A 27,456-nucleotide genomic window follows, 5' to 3' on the forward strand; every position below is an offset into this window, starting at 1 on the left:
TGCATCACGGTCTTTTACATTCTGACCGGTAAGAGGCGATCAGAAGCACACAGCACTAAAATGTACAGCTCGACACGAGTGCCATCCGCTCCATTGCACTTATTTTTTCGAGGAGAGGAGGGACTCATGTCTGAAAGAGGAAGAAGAGGAAACAGAGAGAGTGGCATTATCAAAATATCCAAAGCATGGCGTCAAGCGCAGACCGTACTCGAGAAAAAGAAATCTTTGGTATCTTTGGTTTCATCAACACGATTAAAATTACAAATGGAAAATTCAGTGAGGTAGCCTCTGTGGTTCTCACTATAGAGATAGAAAGACTTTTATACACACACACAAGTCAGTCTTGGAAGCAGCTTTTTCTAGTTTTTTAAGGGATTCCTCTACGTCCTTCTACGAGTGAAGCAATGAACAAACGGCCTCTCAGCATCCGTGGGATTTATCTTTGGTGAGTTCTGCGTTGATCTCCGTTAACGTGTGGCCCCGTATACCATCCGGCTGGAATTCACTGTTCGTCCTTCGACACAACAGTGTAAATCGATCGCAAATGCCCCTTCAGACAGATTGTTTTCATTCAAAAAAAAAGGACAGACAAAACCTAAACAATTTCCATACACATAAATTACAACTAAAACCTGATCGCTAACACATTTCCAGAATTATCTTTCTAAGAAAAATTAAATACACCCTTTGTGTTGCTTTTTAAAGTAAAGCTAACTAATAAATTAAGAGGAGCACTGCATTTTTGATGCACTAGTAGTCTTAAATAGTCAATTACATCTAATTAAATAGCATTAAATAATTAAGAAACAAAAAAATAACCTATGCATACTAGTCATAAATAAATACGTCTGATGGTGTCCAACATGCAAAAGAAGTAAATGTAAACTTTGGCAAGCTAGTAATCAGGATAAAAGGGGAGGTTTTGGTTAATTTAAATTAAGTAAATCATAACAAATATAAATTACATAAATAAAATCACATATTGCAAATCCTGGGTAAGACATTGTACAGAGGCATTAGCAAAATATAAGTACTAAGACAAGCAAAGGAAAGCTCTTTGGCCCGTGTTGCTAAAGACCTGACTGTCGTGAAGAGCAGATGAAGCTCCAACCAAGTGGCGTTGGAGAATCTTTGGACTAGAAGCTTTTAAAGAGAGAAAGCTAAAGGATAAAGCTATTCGACCTACAGTCTGCAGTTTCCTGTCTACAGATTAAGTGAGCGTTTTTGGCAGATTATTGGCTTTTTAGTTGGAATATAGCAAGTGATGGAACCGGCTGCAGCGGCTCTCTCAAACGAGGGACTTGGGATTCAACGCTTAGAAACGAGCGTGCATATGTTGGGAAATGATGGATGGATGATGTTTGGATTGGTGGAACTGATCCATCTTTGGACTATGATGGGATGTGAGTGCAAAACGATAACATAATGAGTCGTTCAGTTTGGGAAAATGGGAAAGAGTGAGGTTGCATGTGCTTAAAGGTGTTTATCTTTGGTATGCCCATCAGGCTGAGTTACACCTTTAGTTTTAGCTGCAAAATGGATGAAATAAGCCAAACGCTGAACCCTAGACGTCCCATGTTTGGAGAGAAGAGCCGCTGCGATCCCCTCTGCACCGCGCCAATGCGCCTTAACAGGCGGGACGGGAAACTGAAGGGAATTGCGGCGGGAGTAACTCTGAATCTTTGGTATTGTAGCTGATGAGGTTTTCGTTGTTCTTTCCATTTTGTTTGAAAAAACTGCATAGGCACACATTTTGAGAGATGCATCATCCTCCGTTGCCGTGGGAACAGCTCCGTCGCATTTGAAAACCCTTCCGATCCCGTTCTGCTTCCAAAGTCTCCACCGATCCGAGCGCAACAAAGACGACGGCTCGGCGTTCCCGCTTTGTCACCGTCGTGTTTTTGTTTTGTTTTTTTGGTTGGTTTTTTTGTTGTTTTTGTTTTTTTTCCTTTGAACATATTCGTTTGCAGAACAGTTAGGTGCAGAAAAAGTTTCTTTGGTGTCGATTTGTCAATAAATAGAAAAAGTCTTCAGTGTCCGTTTTGAGTGATCCAAGTGTAACCCGGGAGAGAACTGCTTACCGGCTCTGTTTGTTCGTCGGTTCAATAATAAATGAAGACGAGGGATGGAATTTGAGATGAGTGTATGAAAGAGCTAGGAAACTACGAGGGAAGGAGTCATGCACACTTTGGGAAAGCTAAACTGGCAGGCATTGGTGTGGAGATTGTCCTCTTAAACTCTTGTAAAGGCCCTGATCACCAATGCCAGTTCACTTGTGTTTGGTTTTTTAGCTTAATACAGTTACAGTCATGACAGCAAACAGCGATGTGCATGTGTGTGTGTGTTTTGCTATGTAATTCATTGAGTGTGTTGAGCTCGTGAGATGCTTGTTCTTCGGTCATATCATCCTGAGTTGTTTTTTAACCATAGAAGAACAATCGGTGTGGTCCAGCCCCTGTTCTATTGCAAATTTAATGTGCTTCAGGATTGTGCTCACAAACCCGGCCGGCCAATAACGGTGTGAGAGATCTGCGGTCGGCGTGTCCTTCACGTGTGTTGTGCTTTGTGCTTCTGACGGGGTTTTTTCTAACGCACAGAGGAGACACAGGGTTTGGCGTGTTGAAAAAACCTGCGACCCAATAAACCTGTGTGGTTATGCAATTGGTGAATCTCACAAAGAATAACATGCAAGTCATGTTTCACTCCAAAATGCATTAATATTTCGTTTTAATTAAAATGCATTACCATAATGCAAAAAAAAAAAAATCGGATTACTGTAATAAAAATGACCATATTACAGTAACAATAATAGGAGCAATAATTGACAATGGGAATTTGTGGGAATTGTTATTATTCTTATCAATACTAATATTAATTATTAATGTTGTTGTTGTTCTTGTTTAAAAAGCCTGTTTGCAATTACACTGCAAAAAAAGTAATTTTTTGTTTTTATTTAAAAAATTTTTTTAAAAATGTTTACATCAAGGTATATTTATTTGAGAAGGAAAACAACATATTATTTTGCGTAAAATAATAAATATCATTGTATATAAATATAATACCTTTGTATATTTATATATAATTGTTTTCCCTTTGAACTCAGTTTGTTTATCTGACCACATTGGCAATTTTTATTTTTAAAGCAAATCTGAAATTTTGATAGCTTTGTCAGATGAAATCGTAATATGTTTCGTTTCTCAAGTAAATATTATTTGTACTTGAAAACGAGACGAAGATGTTCTAAATTGCATTAAATGTGACCTGGATGTGTTTTTGTGAGATTCATCCTTGTAGTTTAAAGTATCTCATCTCACACACACACACACACACACACACTTCTGGAAATGAATGTAGATGTTGAATGCAGACCCTTTGGTTTGTCTTCAGCGTTTATCCTGGCGTTTAGCTCTTTGGATGAACAGATCGGTGTGTTTTTGACTGCGACTCGAGCCGGTAAGCAGCTTCTCTCCTCTAGTTGCCCTTCGGAATGATTTTCTCCTCTTAAAAAACTGACCGTCACCTGATCACGCTTTGGTACAAGTGCTGGAGGTGGACGACGTGTTGCCCAGACTCCCCTCGTCCAGCCATTTGTCCAGGCTGCGTCTGCGGGCGTTCATGAAGAAGTTGCTGACAGTGTTCAGTTCCAGACCCAGCTGCTGCGAGATGGTCAGCTGCATCTCTTTGGACGGACGCTTGTTCTCCTTAAAGATGGCCAGAAGCGTTCGCCGCTGCAGGTCTGTGAAAACCAGCCGTGATTTCTTTGGTGTATTGCTCCTGTCTTTGCTCGGGTCTTGCTCTTTTCTTTTGCACGCTTCGGGGGTTTCGTTTGTTAGAAAGGAGACACAAAAGAGAGAGAAGAAACACGTTAGAATCAATTACACTTATGTTCATGCATTTAGCAAACACTTAAACAGTTCACGCAGGGTTCGAACCTACAAACTTTGGATTATCAGATTAGAATTACATAAAAAGAGAAAATAGCAAAAGAGTGACAGAAGGGACAATTAGACCGTGTTATTCCTGATTAGCAACATCAGTGTTATTTAGGGTTGCAAAGAAGTGGAAACTTTCCAAAAATCCCCTGGAATATTCCCAAAAAATCCTGGAAGGTTTCCCCAATTGTATTAGAAATGTTCCTCCTTTTTGCAACCTTAGTGTAATTATTGTATTTATTAATATTTTGAAATAGCATTTATTTTGTACATTTTAAGTTTTAGTATGTGCTTTTGTTGTTTTTATTTTATTGTTGTTTTATTTCTATTTAGCTTTAATTTACGTTTTAGTTTTAATTCTAGTAATTTTGTTATGTGCTTTTTTCATTTTTGTTGGTTTTTGTTTTTAAAAGTTATTTTATTTCAAATATTATTTTATTTTTATTTTGTTTTAGGCATAGTAATTGTTATATGTGCTTTTGTAACTTGTTTATTTTTTATGATTTCTATCTTAAATTTAATTGTATATCATTTTTAGTAACTGTATGCAAAAAATGCATACTATTATTTTCTATTAAAAACTTCAATTTATTTGTATCTGTTTTAATTTAGTTTTTATTTCAGTTTTAGTACTTTTGTTATGTGTTTTTGTAATTTGTGTTAATTGTTTGTTTGTTAAATATTTATAAAAAAAAATCAATAAATGTAGTAAATGTATGTGCATTTGTTAATTATATCTAGATTTAATTTAATTTAATTTCAGTTTTTGTTATAGCAATGTTTGTTCCTAACTTATCTTTATTTCAAAGATTTTCCCAAATATTTCAAATGTTTAAGGTTTCCATCTAATATTCCTATATACTGTTTTAGTTTAGTTTGCAGTAGAGTATAAGTCTGACACTGCATTAGAACAAACCTCCTGAGATCTGTTTTAGCAGATTCTGGTTCAGAAACCAGGACTCAAACATCTCTGTGATCAGTGCGTCTCACGGGAAAGCTGGAGATGATTTGAGGAAGCTAAAGATCCTCTCCAGGTAATTGCTTCTGCGACCACCACGATTCCCAGAGTAATTCACTCCTATTCACCTGGAGCTGCTGGCTTTATTTCTAGGGTCTTTTATCACGATAGACTCCAGAGACCAAAAACACATGATCACCTGATAATTACCAGATAAACCAGAGCAAGAACTAGTCTGATCTACACTGACAGCACCAACAAATCAACAACAAACACCACAGATATATCTATACAGAGAGAGAGAGAGAGGCGAGGCATTACATACAGTACTAGCACTCTTTCTGCAGAATGTAAAAACTGTCCACAGTGTGCTTAATACGAATATAAAACCACGATATGAATGACATTTGGCAAATTGTACAGTATAGGAAAGCACACAAACATAGCCATTCAATTTATCTTGCATTTGCAATTCCTTGAATCCTGTACTTATTCCTTCAGGATATATTTTAACTAAATTCTAATGCAGTTGCTTTATATTTTTCATCAGCTCTCAAGATATGAGAACAAACATGCATTATTCTGTTATTCATCTGTTAATCTGCAATTATTTATGTTTGGGCCCAATTTTAATGTCTGTCACCAATTAAAAAATAAATAAAATATTAAATAAAATTATAAATTAATCAGAAATATCTTCCTTGACGTGTATTTAATTAGATTGTAATTTTTTTATATATATATATTTAATTTTTTATACACAAAACTGAATTAAAATGCAAGTCAATAAAATAAAATAAAATAAAATAGACTGATGCATTAAAAACAGCAAATGAACCAGATATATCTTCCTCGGCACATGTTGAATTAGACAGTTAAATAATATTTCTTTTTTTTCTTCTTTTTTTTTACACAAAGTGTAATGCTATTTTACAGTAAAATATTTGTATAATTTACAGTGAAAAATCTGAAATTTCCTGTGTGATATTTTTTCATAATTAAGTTTTGTTTATAATCATCTATGTGCATTCGAGTTTTATTTTACATCTTGTGTTGTTAAATGTTTATTGCATTATTTTAGGATTGTGAGTGTTACCATGATGCTGTTTCAATATATTAATACATTCATAAAAGCTGTTCCTTCTCTTTTTCTCTTTTTTTATTTTGAATTTATTTATTTATTTTAGTGGTTGTCAGTATATAATAAAAGCTATTAAACTGATTTTAGTGCTTAATTTTAGTATTTTAATTTACATTTTTAATAATTTTTATTATACATTATATATAAAATTATAAAATTATTTAAAAATTAAAATTATTTTCAATCCATAAAATCAAAAAATATTTTTTAATATAATTTTTTTATTATAATATTTTACATACATATTTAAATTAAATTATATATATATATATATGCCTTTAAATAATATTGAAATCGTTTTATATATATATAAATGTAATATCTATTAAATTATTTAAATTTACATCTTAAGATGAATGAAAATCCTGAATGCTCGACTAAAGTCATATCACTTCTGCCACAAATCTGCACTGAAGAATCACGTGCAACAACTCAAAAATACAAATAAACAGCACTAATAATAAACTAAAACATATTTTCATCTGCAAACAACATAAACGCTACTGTTAATGTGTGTGTGTGTGTGTGTGTGTTTGAAGATTTGATTTGATTACTTCTCTGAATTAAGTATGCACAACTGAGCCTGGGCCAGATCAATAGAAATCAGGTTAAGAGCTCAATTGAGTACAAAACTATTATGTAAGAGGAAACGACGGTGTAAATAAAGGCGGACACACGCCAGTGTGGTTTTACACAGTGTGTGTGTGTGTGTGTTTTCATTTCTGCTGCATTCACACCCTCATTACCAGACTTGCTTTTCTCTTTCACACACACACACACACACACACACATGCAGCACAGACCCATTTGTCATAAACGAAGGCGGCAGCAGGCCAAGTGTAAAGAGTGTGAGAAAGCGCAGGTCTTGCACTCAGGCAGAAGAAGTTGCTGAGCTCTGCAGACAGACGTCCAAGAGACTTGCGTGTGTAAAAACGACAAAGCCCTCGTCGGCCCCTATCACAGCGCGCTTAAACTAAATATTTGATAAAGACAAATGCACAGCAGTATTTCCACACTTTGCATGTATAATTGATGCCGAAACAATGGCAGCAGAAACACAGAAGTGAGTGTTTAGGGATCTGAAACTCCGAAAGACATTCAGCGCTTTATCCTTAACTTCCATTAACCCATTCAAGTCCAGAATATTTGGAATGATTTGCACAAACTTTCATAGTTCATCTTCCTATATATACACTGATGGACTAAACTTAATTAAAAATCTATATTTTTACATACAAATTCTAAATATATTATTTAGAACATTCAGAGAACATTCAAATGTAACGTTTCTGTAATGTTTGCAATATGATCAAATGGAATGTTCCCTTAATGTTTCCAAACAACATTTAAAAAACTGATGTTTTGAATGTTCAAAGAACATAATGTTTTCATAACTTCAAAAATTCCCAAAAAATGTTTTACACACATCCACAACCACGCATATGTGAGTATTTTTTTAGGGAATTTGTATGAAAAAATATATTTAATAAGGAGTTTAGACCGTCTGTCATCCCAGCTTGAAAACAATATGTTATTTCTAAGAACATATAATATATTTCAGAACATTTCGCCAACATTCTTATTAAGTTATGAAAACATTATGCTCTTTGAACATTTAAAACATCTGGTTTTTAAAATTTAGTTTGGAAACATTTAGGGAACATTCCATTTTATCATTTAGAAACATTACAAAAACGTTACATTAGAATGTTTTCTAAATGTTCTAAATAATGTTATTAAAGACCAGACAACTTTGAATGAACGTTCTATTAATGTTACTGGAAGAACAATTTTTACAAAAAGTAATAAAGTAAAAAAAAAACATTAGATAAATGTCCAAATAAAACATTTTAGGAATAAATATTCTGTAAACAATGTATAAATAACATTATTAAAAAACAATCAACTTGAAACAAATGTTACTTTCAATGTTCTGAAACAAGTAACAACTAAAAAATATTACATGAGTGTTCGACTAAAACACTTCAGAAAATATGTTCAGTGAACAATGAATAAATGTTATTAAAGAACTTTAATATAAAAAGAAGCTCTGAAAACAACTAGTCATAACATTTAAAAAACATTCAATAAATGTCCAACTGAAATGTTTCAGAAAATGTAATTAGCCAATATTTAATATACAGTATAGTATTACAGTAGTAACAATGCATGTTACTAATCAAAAATTATGTTTGCATATATTTACAGTAGAAAATTTACAATACATCTATCTTCATGGGACATGATCTTTACTTAATATCCTAATGGTTTTTGGCATTACAGAAAAATAGAAAAGTTTGACCCATACAATGTATTTTTGGATATTGCTACAACTAAAACCCAGAGACTTCAGACTGCTTTTGTGCTCCAGGGTCACATTTGTGCCACACGATTTGTGCAAGCACCTCTCACATGTTTATCAAAAAATGCAAACATCTAATAAGACTAGATGCAATACTGCCACAGACTACTTATTACAATTCGGACTAATTAATTTGTTATGCATTTAAATTGAATGATGAATTGCCACAGAAGCACATCATCATCTAGACAATCACAGATGCATATCATTAAGATGTTTAAGATATCAGTCTGTGTTGAAATCATTTGAGTCCAGAGTTGTGGTCAGCAGTAGATGGTGCTGTTCATCCATCAGAGCCGCAGTAACACGAGCAGTGAGCGCCATTCCACTCAAAGCCTCCATTACTGATGCTCCTCTGGCCGTCAAAACATCAGCCCAATCCAATGCTAAACGTGTGCTTGTTTGAAGCTCTGAGATTTAGTTGCAGGGTCTTAATCTTTAGCATGAAAAATGCAGGTGTGCCATCATTTCTGCCGGTTAGACACCATTACTAGGCCCAAATTCACAATAACTGCAGGATTAACAGAATAATACACGTTTATTCTCATGCATAGAAAGCAACATCGGAATGGAAGATTGGAATGTAGTCAGGAAAATCCTGAAGGAATACATACAGGATTTGAGGAATTGGAATACATCATTTGTAACAATGGGATCAATAAGAATCCTATAAGCAAATTAGCAAATAAGATCCGACTGGATAAACTGAACCCTTTTCTTCCATAAAATACTATTAATGATGCAGGGTTTAGGATAATGATACAAGATTCTATTAGCAGTCAAATGATTCTCTAATTAATATAGGGTTTCTATCCTTCAGGACTGGTTTCAAATTATGATGGAAAAAAATCCATAAGCATTCGCTTCAAGTAATATTCCACTGCTTTTAATTTATTTTTAGAAATTAGGGAATATTTTCTCCAGCTAACAGGGAATGTTCTGGAAAGGTTCTCTCAAAGTTATGAGCAAACGTTCCTCCAGTTATATTAGTAAAGTAATGTTATCAAAATTTAGCACAAAAGCACTATTTATTATTATTTCTGAAACATTTCAGTTGGATGTTTAACTGACATTTTTTTTAAATGTAGCTAAAATGGTTGGAACAGTCAGAGAATATTCAGAAATAATGTTTCCAGAATTTAATGGGAACGTCAGCAATACATACTTAGAACATATTTAATAATTTTCTTAAAATATGAGAATTTTTTTCTGAAGATATTTTCAAAGAAACAAATGTAATGTTTATGTAACGTTAGGAGAACATTCAAAATTAACGTTCCCATTATGTTTGCAAAATAATCAGCTGAAATATTCCCTCAATGCATAACCAATTATTATAATTTGTTTATGTTTTTAATGTTAGGAGAACATTCAGTGAAAAAAAACATTCTCAGAACATCAGAAAGAAAAAAAAAGTTTACATTTCATGTTTCAGTTGGATGTTTGACTAATATTTTTTAAATGTAATTAATGTTCAGAGAATATTCAAAAGTAACATTTCCATAATATTACAAAATATTAAAATCGGGAATATTTTTCTGAAGGCTTTTAAGTGGTTGTTCAACTAACATTTAATTAATCAAATAATGTTTGCAAAAAGTTCAAATTAAATGTACAAAAGAGACGTTTTGAATGTTCAGAGAACATTTAGAAAAACATTTTCATATAATACATAATAAAAATAAGAATAATTTTCTCAAAATGTAAGCACAAAACATTCATAGAATGTAAAAGCTTTCGAAGAATGTTTTGAAAGTTTTTGTTGGATGTTCAACTGACATTTTTTAAATGTAACTATATGTTTTTAGGAAGTTTAGAGAACATTCAAATGTATCATTTCCATGAAGTTTCCAACTAGAATAAAAAATGGAACTTTCGTATAACCAAGAATTCTTATTTTAATCATTTAAAAATCTGAACATTTTTAAACATTCAAATGTAATGTTTTCAGAACACTCTTTGTTTTTTGTTTTTTTGTTAGCTGGGTCAGCTGTCTTTGTTGTGCACGAGGCATCTGTACTTTCTCCTTTTGTTCTCTCTAGTAAAATAAAGGATCAATGTTTACTTCCTAAACCCAGCTCTCTTTATGAGGCTCTGATGGCTTTCTGTTCAGTGCTGCTTTGGATAAAAGCTCCAGACTGCTGCTTTTGTAGAGTAGTGAATTTCCCCGTCATCATTTGGTATTCTGCTTACTGTGGCCGAAATGATCACGCACACACACACACACACACACACACACACACACGGAGACGCAATCTCAGCCGTCAACACGCAACACTGACTCCATCAGGACGGGCTCTCATGGCACTTACAGTGCGATCAAAAAAGCAATTATATTATTGAAAGGGATTTACCATTTCCGTGGTGGGAGAGGGGTGTCAACTTTGGGCTTTTCTAAAAGGGGTAGAGTTCAATCAATCCGATCAATACCTCAGGTTTCCATGGCCTTTCATCAAACGGGTAAGAGCTGCTCTCACACCGCTGGTTTATCTTTGCTCACTGGCAAATGTAAATCAATGTGTGTGAGAGGAAACGTCCAGTGGAACGGTCCTAACCACACCGCCGTCGTTCACTCGGATCTGAACGCATTCTGAGATGCCCTCTAAGACCCGGCCGTATGAAATCGATCAGTTCTGGCCTGTCTTGAGTATCAGCTTACACCTTCAGTAATTAATGAGGAACCCAAAGACTAGCCTGTTTCATCAGCCTGTATATACTGAAATCTGTAAGAAATCTGATTTAATTTAATTTGTAGTATAACAAATCCTAAAGGGATGCTACTGATGGATAATGGAATTTTTTTAAAAATACTACAACATAAATCAAATAAGAATGTACTACAGTTATTTTCCATTCAACTGGATGAACTGAAATTTGGGACAAAAAAAAGAAAAAAATTAATTCCTGTCTGTTCTGAAAAACATCAAGCAAAATGCATGTAAATTAAATATATAATAATAATAAATAAACTATAACTGTGCAAAGGATTGCTAATGGAATATTTATCATAATTTGGAAGCAATACTAAAAAAATATAGGTAACACTTTAGAATAGGTAACACCTATTAGTTGCTTATAAGCATGCACATTACTAGGTTATTAGCCATGTATTAGTGCTAATTATTATTACCTTATACCTTATTCTACATCCCTAATCTTACCCAATACCTAAACCTAACAACTACCTTACTAACTATTAATAAGCAGCAAATTAAGAATTTATTGAGAGAAATGTCATAGTTAATAGTTAACAAGTGTTACCTATCCTAAAGTGTTACCAATATATATATAGTGTCTAGTGATAACAAATGAATTAGAATAAAAACATGATTTTAATTTTAGGATCATATTTACATTTTTTATGGATTCTCTGAGGATTCTTATGTGCAATAAACAAATTGTGTACAAAAATATATTAACATATTAGCTGATATGTGGCCATATTGAGGCTATTGGCATCAGCCGAAAAACATTTTTAATAAAACATATATATATATATATATATATTTGTGAATTTTGAACAATTATGTTATTATAATACATATCAATGTATTGACTACTGATAAACCCAATAAGTCTTACTTGTCCTTTTAAGGACTGGTTCCAAATTCCATTATCATTCCTGAAGGATTTCTTTTACCTTTAATTGTATTTATATTAACTTAAATAATCTAAAATCAGTGTCTTCTCTGTTTCATGTGACTAATTCCAACTCCATTTCTCTGTACATTATTTTCTATCACCTGGAAAAACTGCGCAACAAAAACAAAAGGCCACATGAACATTAATCAACAGCGCACACGGCCTACATGACGTCAGCAGATAAAGAAAGTCTTTTCAGAGTTAGAGTAAAAACATTACATTTTACTGCAAGAAGATGCACTAATGAATCACTGACTATAAAACCAGGAACATGCATTAAGGTAAATTTGACGTTGACTGCAGTCTTCACATCAGACGGAGTGGTTTTACTCTGCCAGTTCTCTCTGTACATTATGTCCATGACTTCACAAAAACAAACTGCTGTCTGATCACCACTGAATTATACATGCGGATGCAGCTAAAGCCATTTTCTGAAGACAAAAGCAAAAAACCTTGAGATCTGATGCTTTGCATGATTTTAATGCAAGGAGAATCAAAACTCAGAATTCATTATCTGCCAAAATGGGTGCAGATATCCAGAGAGATTAAAACAAAACTGGTGAATTTAAACACTTATTTTACAATAATTTCACAAAATGTACTAAATTAAGCTGTAAAATTGTCTAATTGTTTGCTAAAGCAGCTCTAATGCCATTTACCGAATCTCTAAAGGTCTAGTCACAGGCATCTTAAAGCCACCAGATTTACATGAGGAAGAAAAAGACATACACAAAGAAATGGAGGGAATGAGAGCCGGGGAGTGGGGGGTGGTGGGTGACAGATCAATATTTCGCCACAAAACACGATCAGTAATGATGTTTTCACTTGTTCACTGAAACCTTCCCATAACAGATGAGAGAAAATTCCTCTGTTTTTTAATTCGGCTAGTGTTTCATACTCTCACAGTTGTGCGACCTCTGGTGCGAATGCCGGGCCGCTCAAATGCTTCCGATCTCAACATCAACCGTTTTCTAAGCATACGCTCTTCTGGAAGTGCATGGCTTGTTTGTGTGTGTGTGTGTGTGTGTGTGTGTGTGTGAGTGTGTTAGAGCAAGAGGACTTGCTAAATGCATTATGCTGTAGTCTTGCACTTAGCTGTGTCATTCTGTGCATGTGCGGATATCCTTAATGTGGAGGCCGGACACCTCACCGAGAGATGGAGGAGGGGATGGAAAGAGAAACTGAGAGAGAGACAGAGTCTTGTGTTCTCTGCAGTGGATCATCTTGCTTGAGGCAGAACTAAATACAGTAACCCCAAAATGATTTGTGCACATGCATCACACTTCTAATGAAGATACCAAGTATGTGTATCTCTGAAATCCTGCAGGATCTTTTCTGCAATAAATGTATTTTTATCAACTGGTCTTCTTTTGGTGATTTTAGAACTACTGTTTTATCATTTCAAGTCTTTTGGTTATAGAGTGTGTTTGTGAATCGTTCTAAAAAACAACAACAACAACAACAACAACAACAACAAAAAACAACAACACTTGATGTGATACTTGATATATAATGCAATGATATTCCAACAATTTTAAGGCTATGGGATAAACGTTCTATCAAATAGATAATACATATTTCCCCAGTTGATTAGTACACCAAGACTATGCAAGTGAAGCCTTGTGTGATTAGAAATGCACTAATTTTCATGAAATTCCAGAAAAATAATCTGAACATTAGATAAAGCTATAGGTACAAAATTCTTGTTTCATTTTGTTGATAAATGAAAGAAGAAGGTTTTTATTGAGGGAATTTTGGATATCTCTTTTTATCACCCTGAAAAAAGAGAAAAAAATAAGTTTTTGTAATGTTTTTAAGACTAAAATCTTATAGAAATCAAAACAAATGATATATGAAAAAACCTTTCAGTAAAAATCTTCAGACTATAGAGAGGAATAAAACCACTAAGTTTGGTGCAAGTAAACACTGCTGAAGTGGAGAAAGAAACGCTAGGCCTTTAAAAGATATGGATCTTTGCCATGTTTTTAAGAATAAAGTGTCATACAATTCAGGGCGAATGATATATAAACAAACCCCTCAGTACAAATCTTCAGACTATAGAAAGGAATAAAATGTCTAAGTTTGGTGCATGTAAATTATGCTGAAGTTGAGAAAAAACTTTTAACAGATGTATTGAAATCGAAATCTACAGACGCAAATAGGTAAAGTGTAATAAAAATATTTTTTTTAAATGTGTATTTTGGATGTTTTCATTCCAATTGTCTGAAAGACATTTCATGGAAGAAAAACAGCCCAAAACCTTGACCAATGCATGAAAAAAACACAGTGGTTTTGCCTGAAGTGTCCTTAAGTGAGACTGTATCTCTTGATCTCCATGTGGAACAGAACAAATGTTCTCTGATCAAGTGAATAAAAGATCAGAGTTCTTCTGGGTCTCAAATGATGACATCAGCGGTTCAAAGGTTTGTTGCCAGACAGAAACATCAGCACAGTGACAGAACCAATCAGAACGTTCACAAACGGTGTGTTGAAACCATGCTGATGGGGTAACACTCGTCAACAACATCAGCCAACGATCCAATCAGCTTCACAAACACACTGGATGCCTACAAATGCACAAAAGTGCCACTGGTAAATAAGCAACACTGATTACTTAGATAGGGATTTTTGTTATCCGTATCTTTTTTTGGTGACAAGCAACCTGTCTTAAAAGTACACAAATCTTGATTGCATCACATCCTAAAATGAAAACTCTGTCATCCTTTATCCAGCCTTCATGCAGATCCAAACCCATAAGATTTTTCCAACCTTAAAAGATTAAAATAGATATTCATGCAGCTTATTTCCATGCAAAGATTTTTATTTTTAATGACTATATCTATTAAGTAGCTCCAATAATAACAAAAACACCAATCATACCTTTCATCGAAACTATGGCATATAAATGCTTTTACAGTACTTCTTAGCCTTCTAGAGCTAAATATGAACTAAATGCAAAAAGATGCAGGATTTCTCCTTTTGCATTAAATGAATGCAATTTGTTTTATTTTATTATTTATTTATTTCAATGCCGAAGTCATGGGTTTCATTCCCAAGGAATACAATGCAATGATCTGCCAAAAGCATAAACCTAAATGTGCAAACCTAAATAAAAAAATAATAGCAAACAGGTTTGGAATGACATGTAGGTGAATAAATGATGCCAGAATTTGTTATCTATTCCTCTAACAAAAGTTGTATTTAAAAGAACATAAGAGGCAACTGTAAATAATGGCCATGTTTTATTACGTAAGCTCTTATCAGCTTCTAGAAAAGCAAACATGAACCTTTCTCTTTCCTCATAGCTGGAGTTAAAAGTTGCCTATTCTTTTTAGCAAGCCATAGCAGAGTAACAGACATGATGCTGTATAATCTGTTTTACATGTTTTACATGAACTAAACTTTACCATGCTGCACACAAAAGTCAATTTTCATCATTTATATATGGATCGCTAATATAAAAACCGCTGGAACGCAAGAAGAAAATCCAAATAAAAAGAAAAACTGACAGACAAATGAATCCCCCACAGACCCGCTCCATAAAAACATGTTTTGGCTTGCTGTTCCCTTCTGACAGCAGCATGACGGGCCGTTTTGTGGGGCTGAGAGACCAAAAACTTTGCCCTTTGCTCAGACTGGTGCTGACGGTGATCCCCCAATCACAAGACACAGAGATAAACACATCACCTCACCTCAAAACTAAAAAACAACCTGCTACTGCTATCTGTGCTGGAGGATATACTGTGAACATCTGGGATTTAAACATGGAAATACAGTTTTAGAATTTGAAACATTTTAAAACAAAGCTGTTCTGGCATAAAATGAAGCTTATTTTCATCTTTACATGAAACATTACTATACTGGTATCATTTGCAATGACAAAAGTAGAAATAATTTAGGAATTTAAGAAGCATTTTCAGACTTTTAAACCCCACTATAGAGTTTATCTGCTTGAATATGATTGGACTGATTGCAACATGACTACATAAAAAATGTTAACTTTTCAGAGAGCTATAGATGAGTAAAATACATACACTATAGATATAAAAACATGAAACCATAGAATATTAATGAGTCTCTGGAATATATACGTGAAACACAGAATCAGTAGTTTCAGAAGTTTCAGTAATAAACTAACATGTTCTAATTAAAAATAATCTAATTTAATTTCTAAAAAATTAAAGAAAGCAATCATAACTTAACAATAAGGTTTCACATGAGCAATCATCTTTAACAACATTTATTACTCTTCTTAAATGGAAGTTAATAAAACAATTTTTTTTGTTCATGTTTAGTTCACAGATGTTTTAGAAGTATCTGTAAATGTTGAAATTAAGTGCTATAGAAGTATTGTTTATTATTAGTTGATGTTAACTAATGAAACCTTATTGTAAAGCGTTACTGGATAATCTTAATAATACAACAGGCAATGCTGTTTTTTCATAAAATAATGCTAGGACATCTTCCATGAGATTGGATTAGTCTGCTTTCTGAATCAAAAGCAGCTTGACCACAATAACAAGAGTATCTGATAAACCAGTCGGGCCCAATCATATTTCTACCGGGATTATTTCACTCTCTTGGCCCGTGTTACACACTTATTGGGTTGAGAAGAGAATCTCATCACTAAAAGGTCCCTCAAAGCACCGCAAAGCCATTACAATTATCAGACGCCGTCCTCTCTGGAGCCACGAGGCGCGTCACTCCGGCCTTTGTGTGAAGGTCACCGGGCGCATCCTTTTAATGCCGGCCTCCTCCACACAGAGCCGGAGTGATTAAACATCCTCTGGAAAACATCTATCCTTGGTTATGCGTTGATTTCGCGTCTATCCAGGCGGCTTCATCAGCTTTAATGATCCTTTTAAACAAGCACAGCTCAGAATAGCCCACCAGGAGTCTTTTTAGCACGGAGTCAGTCGGCTTGCTGGGAACGTTCTTCCAGCGTCAGCTTTACTGGAACAAGTCCGGATCGGGTTCCAGATCAATGCGAACTGGGTGCACACGTTTATGTTATTGTTGCCAGCATTAATGCCCTTTTAATCTTTAAGAGATTACCCGCATTGATCCGCCGTCGTTCAGCAACACATATTTGTTTGAGAAAGTGACATAACTCACACACATTACTGAACGACAGGACGAAAATAAACAGCAGTACTGTCCTGGCTCTGCCCTTTGAGAAGTCCAGAAAACAACACACTGACAGCATGATGCCCGATTGGCCTTTGTTTTGCACCTTTGCTTTTACTTTATATTAAAATCAGACACAACCTCATTGTGACAGTACACATATTTTAATTAGATATTCCAACTAATCACTTGCCGATATATCGGCCAGTTCATTTGGAGTCTACTAAGCACTACAAAACTGAAAATATGCAATTGCTATTTTTAAGAGAATTTCATATTATGCTATAAAATGTTTAATTTCATAGTGTTTAAACTGTTAAAATACTATTATCGGTTAGCATGTACATCAACGTTTATTGGCCAACCTCGTCTGTAGATATCGGTATTGCATTTGCCATTAAAGAACACATATCGGTCAACCATAGTGCCCAAATGTCTAAGACATTTTTCAATGCAGATATGGAAATAAATAAGAATTTACAGTGGCATCCAAATGTCTCAGACCACATCAAATATTTGGGATTTTTGTCGTGCAAACCTGAAAATATATTTAAAATATCTGAGACCACACTGAAAATGTAAAAAGAATCTCCATGCAAATGCATAAATAATGATATACAGTAGTGTTCAGATGTCTGAAACCACAATTAAAAGCTGGGATCTGGAAATAAACAAAATTTACACGGACATCCAAATGTTTGAGACCTCATTTTTTGGAATTAAATAATAATTTACAAAGGTGTCCAATTAGTTGAGACCAAATTGAAAATCTGGGATTTTCGTCATGCAAACCTGTAAATAAATAGTTTTGGATAGTAAAAAAAGGCAAATGAGGTGAAAATAGAGAAATATTTGAGTCATAGAAATATTAGGATCAAATGTCAGTAAATGAGAGTCACTGATCATGTGACTCTTTGTACAGATGGTTTATGATGGAGAACATAATCATCAGGTTTTATTTCTCCGATGCACTAATGCAACAAATTTTTCATTTCAACTTTCACTCAAATTGGTATTCTGTTAATATACATTGCACATAAAAATTATGTATTAAATGACAAAAATGCAAGTGCTCTCAGTTTTTCTAATATTTCAAATTTTCCCCATGTCTGTCTTCAATTTGGAAAGCGAAATAGTCATTTGCAGAAGCCCTAACCAGTAGAGACGTTTCACTGAATGCAGTCTGGCATGGGTTGGAGGTATATTTGTCCATCTCCAGTGCTCTTATTTACGGGCCGGGACCCCGAGTTTCTCCAGCACTGGCTCTTTTTCAATCTCCTCCGTCCTGACTCGTATAACAGCGCTTGTCCCCTTTGATCATTTACTTAATAAAGTTGTTTGTCCATGGTAGATGGCACAGGCCGAGGTTCGTCTCGATAGCTGATTGCCTGCACCGTGTGACTGGAATGAGGTCCAGTCAGATGTCATGTTTGATTTGACTAAATTAATAGTGCAAAGACAGGCTTGTTTTCTCCTGTGACATCGGGCACCTGCACCACTATGCTTAAAGAAGACCAATAAGTCATTAAATCGCTATGTACCTTCAAGTATGATTATAAAAATCCTTTTTTTTATTTTTATTTTTTTTTACATTTTCTAAACAACATTTGACTTTAATGACAAGTTGGACTCTAAAAGTGCAAAACCTAAATATCATGATTTAAGAACAAACAACATCTTCAATTAAAGCAAGAATATCTGACCGTCTGTACAAAATGTAACATGAACAATGACTCACTGATTTACTTAATTCGATTAGTCACCTAAAAAATACCTTTCACAAAAATTTGTTTATTTGCAGTTATACACACACACACACACACACACACATATATATATATATATATTTAATTTGCTCAAAATTCACTGTTTTCTGATTTTTAGACCCCACTGTAGGCCTATATGAAATTTAAATATATAAATCAGTTATCATCTGTTCAGCATTATATTATGCTGAATAATATGCATGAATTTACAAATTTCATTTAAAAATAAAGGTTCTTTTTTGGAATTATGTTTCCATTAAGTACCTCTACAACAATGGAATCTTTCCATTTCAGGTTCTTTAAAGTGGAAAAGGGTTCTTTAATATTTTTAAATGTTCTTCACACTATTTGAAATGGTTCTTTAATTGGGGAACCAAAAACAGTTCTTCTATGGCATCTCTGTGAAATCCCCCTGTATAACCTTCATTTTTAAGAGTGTAACTCTGAGTCAACATTTACATGCAGGAAATTCAAGCATGAAAACAAAGCGGCCAGCAATTCTCTCTGCGTCAGACATTTCTGATGTCATGACATGCAACTCCTCTAACAGCCTATTTTTGCTTCATTATTTGTGTCTCTTCTCATCCCTAAAACGCAGAACAAAAGGCAGGTGCCGGGCTGCACATCTCTGCCTGTTTAACCCAAGACAAGGTGACGTTTTGTGCGTTGAGCTGAGGGTCACGCAGAGATTTCTATCAATAATTCATCGAGCCGCTGCAGCCTCTGTTCTTCTTTTCAATTCCCCTGCAGATCACATAATACCTTCCCCCCAACCCAAAGCCATCTGTGAGACCAGAGCCCTGCAGGGAAACAGCATTTAAGCACCTACGCCAACATCTCAAAGCAGACTTCAAAATCGCATTCTTGATAAAAGAAAATGCATTTATTTGCTTGAAAAAACAATTGCCTTGTGTGGCCGTTCACAGTGTATTTCATTAGCCTGAATGCATCATATGCAAAGAGTCAATGATGGCATGTTTTGACAAAGATGCTTATGTTTTGGTATGTGATTTAACAGCTCAAACACACTCTTCTTCTCTGAACCTTGTATTGACACTCAAATGCATTGTTCTTTAAGTGAAAGAGGCACAGTTTATGTTTTTCTCAGCTGAAGTTAATGCACAGGCTTGCACACTTGTGTTGCACAATGCATGAGGCATCAGAGCTGTCCATTATTTCAGTGAATAATTGTGCATCACCCTACAAATTAAAAATCAATGCGCACCAAGCTTTTATTTTAATGCACTGATAGGATGCTCTTCAACAACACGACACCGTCTCTGACACCTCGCACGCAAAACTAGGAAATTCAAGTCTTGCTTTTTCTTCACCCGAACAAAGGAAAAGGGGTCCTGCACCGCCCATCGCTAGAGGGGGCAACACGCCTGATGTAGAGGGGCAGGAGGGGAATAACAGTCCAGTAATTACCAACACATCCCTATTCAGCGCCTCTCTGAAAGCTTTCTTTGACTGAGAGAGAGAGAGAGAGAGAGAGAGAGAGAGAGAGAGAGAAAGAGAGAGAGAGAAAGAGAAGAGAGACCGAAGCGGCTCTTCCAAAGCATGCACTTGCAACATTTCAAAAGTAAATAAAGACGGAAAAACGGAAGAGGAGCGATACATTGTTTCACTCCTGACGTTTGAAATAAAAGAAAAGCGCCGCGCGTCTGCGCATCAATTAAACATTTTACGCATTAATGCTCGTGCCACAGCCTAAAAATCTCCACAGAAAAATTGTTCAAAAGCAGATACCTTGTCTTACCTGCAAGCCGAAGGGCCGACATCCTCTGAAACTCGGGCTCCTGTAACCACTTCCACATGCGGCGAAACGTTTCACGGCCGGACTTGAGTTTACTCCAGGGTTTGGGGTTCCGCAGCAGGTCGGAGAGCGTGCCCTGCGAGCGGCACAGCACCCGCTGCGCGAAGATGGCCTGCGGGATGCTGTAGCGCTTGAGCTCGGCCGTGATGCGCTGCGCCACTTCCTTGGTGTTGATCTCTTCCAGCTGCCCCGAGCTGGAGCCCTGCGCTCCGGAGGAGGAGGAGGAGGAGAGCGGTCTGTCCCGGTTGGAAGCCAACACGGGCCCGTGGGATTGAGGGTGGCCCGGATGCCCGTGCATCCCGTTGAGGTGGGGCATCATGCCCGCCGCGGGGCCACCGAGGCCTCTGGAGAGGTGCTGGTCACTTCTGGCCAGCATGGCAGTGTGCGCGTCGAAGTTGGAGCTCAGCATCTTATCGTGGCTGTGCGCGCCGTAGTTGTGGAGCGTCTGCTGTGCGTTGTGGATTGAGCCCAAGCCGTTGCCCAGAGGGGACAAACTCTGCCCCATCCCGCTCATGTCTTTGTGGTAGGGGCTGTAGAGGTTGTTCATGGCTGGTAGAGTCCTCTCGTCCCGCATGAGGGTGAAGCTGCCGCTCACGTTGCCAGAGAAACGCTGGTGGTGATGGTGGTGATGGTGCGGATGGTGGAATTTGTCGGACACGGTGGAAATCGGCGGCAGGGGCTGCAGAGGGGTCAGGGTGGTGTAGGTGCCGCTCATCCCGGATGGGGAGGTGTCGCAGGGCATGCTCATGGCGTGATGGAGCGGCAGCGAGAGCTCGGGACGGTACTCTCCTCCTGCGCCGCCGCCGCCGTCCAGAATCGAAGCCATACTGGAGACCATCGCGGAGCGCGACGGCGCCACGGTCAGATCCTGGTGTATCCGCAAGGAAGCCCCCGGATTGCGGTTGTGATGGGGGCTGTGGCTGCTCATCAAGTCCTGCTCATGGCTAAGGCTGCCAATGTCCATTGTCATCTCTGGGTTCATGGCGTACGCATCCAAATCCTTGGCCAGGCATCGATAGGCGTTATAGGCAGTCTTCATTCAGTCCATTGATTTATCTCCAGCTTTGTGCCAGGGATGTGTTTCTCTCCGTAATTGTTTTTCTTTTTTCCCTCCCTCTCTCTCTCTATCTCCAAAGGCCTCTCGGGTTATTTTCCTCCTTTTTTTAATAAATAAAAACACCGATCTCTATCAGACGGGCCAGTGCTGATTTCTCCCCATGTCCGAGTCCTCTACTCCTCCTGCGTCTTCTGTTTGGGCAGCTGGACGTGTTTGGGGTGGGCTTGCTTCGCGCGCACCCGACCCTGCTGAAAGGGGAGGAGTTTAGCCTTGATTGACGCGCCGGGGGGTCCAATCGCGTTCCTCGCCAGTGCGCCTCTGGCCAATTGCTGACGCTTCCATGAAGCCCTTCGGAGTCGCTGGCTGTGCATCTGGAATCGCGCGTCAGACGAGCGCTTCGCTGTCAGTGCAGACGCATCGGTTATCCGGTTCATCCTCTACGAAACAACACTAAAATATAATCACACGAACAGGTCTATTCAAAATCCTGCAATGTCACTGTACACTCTCAGGAAAAAATCTACTAAGCTGCATATTTATCCCCAAAGGGCATATATTAGTACCTTAAAGTTACATTTTAGTACGTGTACACATTAGTATATATATATATATATATATATAAATATAACTATATCTTTATTTCGTGCATAGTCCTGCAAATTACTGAATATTTGTTTTTTTCCTGTTTTTACTTCGATGGATAAATGATCTATCTATCTATCTATCTATCTATCTATCTATCTATCTATCTATCTATCTATCTATCTATCTATCTATCTATCTATCTATCTATCTATCTATCTATCTATCTATCTATCTATCTTCTGTCTAAATTCATCCATTGGATTGAAACACTGAACACCTGCACATTTAAATATATCCCCCCCCCCGTGTTTTCTGCGAGTTAGCCATTAATTTAACTCTTCCTCATTACATGGTTGCATTTACAAGACCAATTATGCATATTAATTATGGGCTCTGTAAATATAAATGCACGTGACACTGTTAACAGGAGCCGATCATTCTCTTGTTTGAATTTGTAAAATTTTGCTGTTTTTTTTTGTCTGTATTTTGTTTCCAAACACAATTTTACACCGCGTTAAATTCTAATGTCTAAAAAAGAATCCGAATTTTTAGACTTCTAGATATACAAAAGAAGTGCTTTTTAAATTTCAGTCAGCTCTGCATGTTTGTTTTAAACCACAAATCGTATCGCTAGTTTCTCTAAATCGATCAATCCGCTCGCGCACTAACTTCTTTTACGCGCATGATGGTCTGATCCGGCTCGCAGTGATTCAGAAGGAACAGATTTCTCGAATGCCGGTTGCTATTTTGTTTGGAGGATGCGCAGATGTTGCTTTTGTTTAAAGCGACTGTAATTAAGGATGAGCGACAGAAGTCTGAAAAGCGTGACCTATTTTTCTTTTGATCAGCTGTCAGAGGAGGAGCAGGAGGTGCAGGGGGCCCAGTGTCCTCCTCGAGCCTCTCCCCGGCCTTTCAGCTGCCACAAATTGGAGGAAAAGTGTCTGTATAGGCTACCTGCTGCAGGAGATGCAGTGACGGACACACACGAGCTTGATTCCTGCTCTGGTGTTCTGCGAGAGCTTTTGTGCTGCTTTGCTTTGGCGCACTCCATCTATAATGCGAAGAATCACTGACTGAAAAAGGCCCTTATTCATGTCAAAGAAAATCGATATTTGAAAGAGAGAGAGAGAGAAAGAGAGAGAGAGAGAGTCTCCACGTTGTTTTCTTTCTAAATGCATGTAAAAGTGTAACCGTACCACTCACTTTACCAGCTTTAAATTCAACAAACGCAAATTAACGAACGTTCACTCTTAAAAAAATATATTTTTGTGATATTAGTTCCATTTAGAAAAAATAGTATCTGTATTACACATTATTTAGCAGTATTTTCCAGGCTTCTATAGAACCAGAAAACATTCACATTAAAATCACCCAAAACGCATGAAAACAGAAAATATGATTATTATATGCACTGACAAAACGGTTGCATGTTTTATAAACTGTTTTCTAATTTTCTAAACAGTAAAAAAAAAAGACAGTAAAAGGCAAAACTTTTAATTTTGTTTTTGTGTTGTACTATAATTTGACTTAAAAATAGAAAATGGAGTAGAAATTATTACAAATATGTTTCATTAAATGGCAGGAAACAGATATATGACAAAATGATGATAAACTTTATTTTTCTTAAAAGTGCATATTTACTATGCAGATACACAAATAATCTCCCAGGAGGCTTATAAGACAAATATAATTTTAAAAATCAACATATTATTTTTTTCTAAAGGCCTGGTTTTACAGACATGTCTAAAACTGCAGACCATAGTTCAATTAGGACATTTAAGTATTTTATTAACAAGCCTTAGAAAAAACATTAGGCCAGTGCATCTTGGACAAAAGTAAGCACTGATATATTTAAGATCAGTCAGTGCAAGTTTCTTTCAGTTGAAAAACAGCTCAGAATTACATTTTATGGCTAAAGAATCGACTGGGGATTAATAAAGATAATGGCATGCTATTTAAACCCATTTAGTTTAGTTTTTTTAATGCAAAACAATTCTTGTTTTCTGTAAGATTTTTTTTTGTATGCATCTGATTGCAATATCAAACTGATAAATAGGACTCTGATTAATGTATTATAATGTAGACTGAAGACTTACAGTAACACAACGCGAAGCAATCGTTCAGATGTGATGAGTTTAACTCATTTTGCCTTCATCTGAATGGATTAAGTGTAAATGAAACACACTTCAGTTTGTTGTTATGATGCACAATTTCTTCTTTCCAGCTAAAAGCTGAAGAGGCCCGAATGACTCTTCGATTGGAACCGTGTTTTCTCTCTCTCTCTCGCCCTGTCTTTCCTCATTTCTGTCGCTCTCTGGCCATCTGCTGTGTAAGTGCAGCACTATTGATCAGAATCAATGCGCCTCGGACCCCATGATGCTGCCGTTACCGTCGCGCGCTGCATCTGTTCGGGGCGCGCGCAGAGATCCTGCGGCTCACGGTAAGTCTCTGACCTTCCTCCAGCATTAAACGCGGCTGAAATGCGCTTCTTTTGCTCGTAAATACGCTTTTATCTGAACCTGCGCGGCGCGTCACAAATCACATCAGAGAGAAGCGTCCACAAGATCCTTCTGAGTCTCGAGACGAACGGAAAAAAGAAATCACCCGGTGTTTTAGCTATTAAACCCGTTTAATATGTATTGCGCCGCTGCTGTGAATATGACAACACCGTCTTTGGGCTCGGCGAACATAACGTTAACCTGCTGTTACAAAAAAAAATGCAGTTGGACTTTTTAACCTTTACAAAGATGAGGTTTGTTTTCTGATATTCTCAGTGATTTAGCATATTTAAAATCTAATTTAATTTCAATATACAGCGTTAAGAAACACGTTCATGTCATATTGTTGGCTGCAATATTCTCATTATGTGAATTTTATTCACATAAAATAGCAGTATAATTCTGATGTCCAGCAAAAACCAATAACTACCAGATCTAAAAGTATCACTGTTGTTTTATAGTTTATTTTATTGTAGCTAGTCTATATTATTAATGTTATGCATTATTATGCATTATTAGGCTATAGCCTATTTTACTTGAAATGAAGATGATTTTAATGCGACGAACTGAAATACACGTCCAGGGCCCTTGAGATCTGTTCCTATACGACAAAACTAAAGAAAATCACATTTTAAATGTTAAAACAAAGATTTTAAAGTCTAAGACTTTCAGAAAACGTTTACACACACACACACACACACACACACTGAAGGCAGTTGGTTTGAGTCTGTTGTTCGGATCTCGTCGTGCATGAAATGCTTTAACAGGTGCGCAGAGATTATTATTAATTTTAATTCTCTAATTAAATTCGAGTGAAGTCACGAAGTTTCACATGCGTGTAAATCTGACTCATATCTCACATGACAATAACGTTCTGAATAATTTCATAGATCAGAGAGATTTGTGTTCAGAATGCGGAATTAATTCATACAATGTTTTTTTACGTGAAAAATCTGATTTAAATTAGTCATGCATAATATTAAAACTCACACACGATGATCATTTATTCCCTATTCTAACTTTAAATGACTTAAAAGTCTGTAGCATTTCCAAAAGTGTCATGATTTATTTTGATGAGCATGGCGGCTCATGGCGGTTAGTGAACCATAAATAGTTGAACAAATACATTGTAAAATATTTAAATTATTTTGAAGATTTAATGTAAGCTTATAAAGGGTTTAGAAACACAACACGACGTTAATATCTGAAATAACTTTACCTTTTGGCCGTGGTTTTATTCTTCCTGATGTTCACACGACATGATTATTTTATTAAGTTGGAATATTGACATCGCTTTGCGACAAAACATGTATGGCCTAGTTTTTCTTTGGGAATGAAGATGCTCTGTTAAACACATCTTGCATTGAGATTTTTGTGGGATTTTAAGGATGCAGATTTGAAAGGAGATCAGGTGACCCGTGACATTTGACCTCTCAGAATAACCTGATCACTGGAACAAGGATGTCAAACAATGCAAGGAAAAAGAAAGGGGGGTTAAATTAAATAATTCAACTACAATTATTTAAATGCATTTGGCAACAAAACTGGACTAAATAAATATGAGGAAATGTGCAGCCCAAAACAGAAATGCGTGGTCCCTAAAGCAGTGTTAAACTGAGGTCTGTGTGAAAGTGTGTGTTTGGAGAAGGTTTGTGAGTGTCTCTGATGATCATATTGATTGTTTTGAGTGTTCAGGGTTAATTAATAACTGCTCTTGCTTTGCATGCGTGAGCAGTTTAACATGGAAGTGCTTTAATGATCGTGTTTTCTCTAGAAGAACGCTTCAGTGTGGTCTCTGTTGCATATTTCTCCATGATATCTTCATCGTGTCTCGTTCTCTGTTGCTGAAAGGCTGTATTTTGCTTGCTGTGTTTCAGGAGCCGTGACCTTTAACCCTTGACACATTCACCTCATTGTGTCCATGAAAGAGAGGAGCAAACACGCATGGACGACACCACTGATACCTCACGCTGAAACCCTCCTCTTATATATGTATAAAACCTAATAAATTGAATATATGTCTAAATGAACTAATGCATGGAAACACTATACAGTAATCTAAAATATTTGAGGTATTTCTGAAAAAAATACTCCGTTTAGCTTCTGAGTTTTGACATTTCTGAGGTTTACAAAACACTTTTTCTTATTTTGACATTTTAATTGATTGTAATTAATCTCACTACAAAAATAAAACAAAATAGAAATAAGACTTTAAAGCCTTCATGTAACTAAGATAATAAAATATAAATATAAAACATAACCAATAATCCAAGATGGAATAAAATAAAATATATATTAATATATATATTAATAAACATATAATATGTGACCCTGAACCACAAAACCAAGTTAATTTTTCTAAACTTGGATCTATGCATCATCTGAAAGCTGAATAAATAATCTTTCCAGTGATGTATGGTTTGTTATGATCGGACAATATTTGTCAGAGATACAACTATTTCAAAATCTAGAATCCGTGGATGCAATATATATATATACACACTGAGAAAATTACCTTTAAAATTGTCCAAATGAATTCTTAGCAATATTACTGATCAAACATTTAAATATT

The 27,456-nt window shown here is 36.1% G+C and overlaps 1 protein-coding gene and 1 long non-coding RNA gene across 3 annotated transcripts; one reads left to right on the top strand and one right to left on the bottom strand.

The window, feature by feature from the left end:
• Nucleotides 1-2,994: 2,994 nt before the first annotated feature.
• On the bottom strand, nucleotides 2,995-22,191 carry onecut2 (one cut homeobox 2). Of its 2 annotated transcripts, none has more exons than XM_059525750.1 (2): nucleotides 20,688-22,181; nucleotides 2,995-3,811 (listed from the first exon to the last, which is right to left on the bottom strand). In XM_059525750.1, the coding sequence occupies exons 1-2, from the start codon at nucleotides 21,781-21,783 to the stop codon at nucleotides 3,525-3,527; spliced, it is 1,383 nt and encodes a 460-aa protein (XP_059381733.1). In that variant the 5' UTR covers nucleotides 21,784-22,181; the 3' UTR covers nucleotides 2,995-3,524. The 2 variants fall into 2 exon arrangements, with proteins under 2 accessions (XP_059381733.1, XP_059381734.1); XM_059525751.1 differs by having other exon boundaries at nucleotides 3,565-3,811; nucleotides 20,678-22,191.
• Nucleotides 22,192-24,504: 2,313 nt separating this feature from the next.
• On the top strand, nucleotides 24,505-26,914 carry LOC132116619 (uncharacterized). The gene is made up of 2 exons (XR_009425661.1): nucleotides 24,505-24,826; nucleotides 26,762-26,914. It is a non-coding gene; the product is annotated as an uncharacterized LOC132116619 (long non-coding RNA).
• The last annotated feature ends 542 nt before the right edge of the window (nucleotides 26,915-27,456 follow it).

This window comes from Carassius carassius, chromosome 36, assembly GCF_963082965.1.
Source record: "Carassius carassius chromosome 36, fCarCar2.1, whole genome shotgun sequence".
NCBI lineage: Eukaryota > Metazoa > Chordata > Actinopteri > Cypriniformes > Cyprinidae > Carassius > Carassius carassius.